Source organism: Cynara cardunculus, assembly GCF_001531365.2.
Source record: "Cynara cardunculus var. scolymus isolate 2C chromosome LG 13, CcrdV1, whole genome shotgun sequence".
Taxonomy (NCBI): domain Eukaryota; kingdom Viridiplantae; phylum Streptophyta; class Magnoliopsida; order Asterales; family Asteraceae; genus Cynara; species Cynara cardunculus.
The window spans coordinates 17,542,054-17,546,109 of record NC_037540.1 but is presented as its reverse complement, the minus strand read 5'-3'; the positions used below and the strand labels follow the sequence as shown (position 1 = coordinate 17,546,109).

Sequence of the window (4,056 nt, the reverse complement as noted above, 5' to 3'; positions counted from 1 at the left end):
TGTGCACTTTCAGAGATAGTGGCTTCCAAAGTTGAGACTTTGGGTTCTATGCTACAAATTATTATGAATTTCTTGATTTTAAAACTATGTTGTATGATAAAATGTTTATCAAAAGCTTACTCGGGTAAACGTTATTTATTAAGTCACATTTCTTTACTGGATGAATATGACAAGGACCAAAAATCTTACCTGGTAAAGAGTAAAGTCATGAACCGAGAGTCTTACCGGGTAAGTGTTTAAGTAAACGGCCCTTTAGTTCATGATATTTTTCTTATTTATTTTAATTAATTTTGGTAAAAATAAAAAAGTGCAAACGTAATCGAGGGAGGGCATGAAGCAAAGGTGTTGGAAGAAAAGGTTTCACGGGCTTTACACCATCAAAAAGACCTCCATCATGACACCTAAATATTCAACAAAATCATTCCCTTATTTTATTTTATTTTATTTTGTGGTAAAATAAAATGTCCTCACTTTCCAACTTTAGGAAATATTAATTAAATATAAAAAGTTTGACATTTTCAAATTAATGTGTATTTTTTGTTATTTGATGTTTATTTTGCAACCAAATATTTAAACAAAATTATTAGAATATTTATACCAAATTTTACAAATTAAATTTGATATTTATACCAAATACTAAATTTAGTTCCAAATTATTTAAATTAAATTTGATATTTATACTAAATTTTACCTCAAAAGCAGTATAAATTTAGAATTTTATATTTTGGTGTAATATTGATTTTAATTTCAAGAAAGATTTATTTATAATTTTAATATAAAATTCAGTTCTTAAATAAAACCCAATAAATATTTGAGAAAAGCAAACATTAAGGTTGATATATATAATAAATTCACATGTTGAGTTGGGTGGTCCAAGTAAACGAGTCAGCATACAATACGACGCCCATTTTGTTTGTGTATATATATATTTTCCTTGTAATTTCCCACCGTCCATTATTTCTCAAACTCATCACATCTCCACTCCAATCATGAATTATGGCAGGCTTCAACCAAAATCAATCTCCCAACCGGAATTCACGCACGATCAATACGAATCTGGATCGTCGGAGCCACCTAAGAAACCAAGGTCAAAGCTAAAGCTCCTTCTTATAGTCGGAATCACACTCATTGTTGCGTCGGCGGTATCGGTGGCATTAGTGGTGGCCCTCCGAAACAAAGCCTCCGGCGGTGGTTCCGGTTCGATGGTCCGACCGAAGCCGACGAAAGCCATATCCAGAGTCTGTAGCCGTACGCTTTACCAGAACCTCTGCGTCAACTCGTTTCTTGATTTCCCGGGTTCACTCACCGCGTCGGTCAAAGACCTGGTTCACATTTCGGTCAACATGTCGCTGCAGCGCGTGGGAAGCGCGTTGTATACGTCGACAGATATCAACAACGTGGAGATGGACTTACGTGTACGATCGGCGTACAATGATTGTGTTGAGTTACTGGAGGATTCGGTGGAGCAGCTCTCACGGTCACTAACCACCGTCGCGCCTTCTTCTTCCGGCGACACACAGCGCGTGGGATCCACTGACGACGTCATGACGTGGCTCAGCGCATCGCTCACCAATCAAGATACGTGTACGGACGGTTTGTCGGAGGCGGAGGACGGTGAGGTGAAGAGACTGATGCAGGAGAAACTTAAGGACTTGTCGGAGCTCGTAAGCAATAGCCTTGCTATATACTCGTCGGAAAGTGACGACGATGATGTCGATGAGACTCCGATTGAGAACCGGCGGCGGAGGTTAATGTCAGAAGCTTCCGGCAAACGGTCATCGGAGTTTCCAGAGTGGGTGAGCAAGAAGGAGAGACGATTGTTGCAGATGCCGGCGGCCGTAATCCAAGCCGACATAGTGGTGTCAAAAGACGGCAATGGCACGTGCAAGACCATCAAGGAGGCGATCAAAAAGGCACCTCAGCATAGCAGTCGCCGATTTATAATCTACGTGAAGGCAGGAAGGTAAAAAAAACGCCACGTCACTTTTGAAAAGCACCTTTTGATCTGATAGAATGACAATAATACCACTGTCAGTTTTCTCGTACTGAGTAAAAGTCAAGTAGGTTTTTTTAAATAATAAATTAAAATATAAACTAATCCTGAAAAAGGCTTTTTTTGATACAATTTGCAGGTACGAAGAGAGAGATTTAAAGGTGGGAAGAAAGAAGACGAATTTGATGATAATTGGAGATGGAAAGGGCAAAACGGTCATTACAGGAGGAGTTAGCGTAGCAGATCATGTGACCACATTCCATACTGCTTCATTTGGTAACCACTCTATGAACCCATGTCCTCAATTGTCTTTTTCACGTTGCCCACTTGCATGTGCTATCCATCATTTCGCAATCATCCCTCCCTACCTTATGCATTAAAAATTGTACCATAGATTGGATTTTACCAATTCACCCTTTTGGAAATGCAGCCGCAACCGGTGCAGGGTTCATGGCACGTGACATCACGTTCGAAAACTATGCTGGCCCGGCCAAACATCAAGCCGTTGCACTCAGAGTGGGTGCAGACCACTCGGTGGTTTACCGTTGCCAAGTGATCGGTTATCAAGACACGTTATACGTGCACTCCCAACGTCAATTCTATCGCGACTGCGACATTTATGGAACCGTCGATTTCATTTTCGGTAACGCCGCAGTCGTCCTCCAAAACTGCAACATTTACGCCCGAAAGCCAATGGACCAGCAAAAGATAACCATAACAGCTCAAAACCGAAAAGACCCGAATCAAAACACCGGGATCTCGATCCACTCGTGCAAGCTCCTAGCCCAACCGGATCTTTTAAACGGAAGTTTCCAAACATTTCTTGGCCGACCATGGAAAATGTACTCACGAACGGTGTACATGTTATCGTATATGGGCCAGCACATTGACCCAAAGGGGTGGCTCGAATGGGACGGGACGTTTGCCCTTGATACGTTATATTACGGTGAGTACATGAATTACGGGCCAGGTGGGGCCATCGGACAACGGGTGAAATGGCCGGGTTATCGGGTGATCACGTCGGAAATAGAGGCAAGCCGGTTCACGGTGGGAAAGTTTATATATGGGTCGTCGTGGCTGCCGGCGACGGGAGTGGCTTTCGTGGCAGGGTTATCGGCGTAATGGTGACCGATATAATGAATTATTTGCTAATTTTTTGGGTGAAAATTAGAAAAACGAAAGAAGGGTGAGACGGTAATTTTGGCAGGAAATTGAAGTCGCAACAGCGTGTGGGGTGTGAGTGATAGTGACAATTGTACCACTTGTGAATCATATTATTGTCGGTGGCGATTATATAGTATTATGGTATATGGTAAATGGCAAAATTTATTTACGTTCGGATAGGGTTAGACATTTCGGCAACAATAAGGAAAGCTTGTTCAACATTTAACCTTTTAATACAAATTTCTATTATTTCAACTCATTCTTTGATAAAATAATCTATCTTATTTTATGGATATATGTTTTGATATATATAAGTTGGTTTCTTGTAAGCATATTAAAATATTATTTGGAGTAGTGTTTTAATAGTTTATTGTTATTTTTTATTATTATAACTCTTTTAATATTATTAATTGAAAATGTTAAAGTTATACTTATTTTATTTCATAGATAATAAAAATATGTTAAATAATTTGAATAAAATATTAAATCTATTTATTGAAAATGGTTAAATGCATGAAATAGCAACCTACTTTCATAAATTTTTTTATTATAGCATTTTACTTTTGTTTTTCTTTATTACAACAATGTATTTTCAAATTATTTTTTATTAAGTCATTTTACTTTAAAAAATTTACCCATAATAGCAATGGGTAACATGTTACCTTTTAAACCGGTTAACCTTTTGACTTTTTTTTTTGCTTGTGTAGCTTTAATAAGGTGATGTGGATGACACATCATTTTGATGATTTAACTAAAATTAAAATAAAAATCTATTTCAAATTATTATTAGTGATTTTCATTTTTTAATGCTATGATCTAAAAAACATATAATTTTTTATTTTTTCTTATTAAGTTGCATGCAAATTAAATATTTTTAGAGTAAAATATTTATTAAATAA

The 4,056-nt window shown here is 37.6% G+C and overlaps 1 protein-coding gene across 1 annotated transcript; it reads left to right on the top strand.

Moving 5' to 3' along the window:
• The first annotated feature begins 989 nt into the window (after positions 1-989).
• Positions 990-3,416, top strand: LOC112524685 (probable pectinesterase/pectinesterase inhibitor 61). Its single transcript, XM_025134627.1, has 3 exons — positions 990-1,963; positions 2,133-2,269; positions 2,424-3,416. The coding sequence occupies exons 1-3, from the start codon at positions 990-992 to the stop codon at positions 3,113-3,115; spliced, it is 1,803 nt and encodes a 600-aa protein (XP_024990395.1). The 3' UTR covers positions 3,116-3,416.
• The last annotated feature ends 640 nt before the right edge of the window (positions 3,417-4,056 follow it).

Excerpts from the sequence above, each read along its gene's own strand:
- LOC112524685 (XM_025134627.1), top strand. The coding sequence starts at position 990 with ATGAATTATGGCAGGCTTCAACCAAAATCAATCTCCCAACCGGAATTC. Across the intron at positions 1,964-2,132 it reads ATCTACGTGAAGGCAGGAAG|GTACGAAGAGAGAGATTTAA; the intron begins GTAAAAAAAACG and ends TACAATTTGCAG. Across the intron at positions 2,270-2,423 it reads ATTCCATACTGCTTCATTTG|CCGCAACCGGTGCAGGGTTC; the intron begins GTAACCACTCTA and ends TTGGAAATGCAG.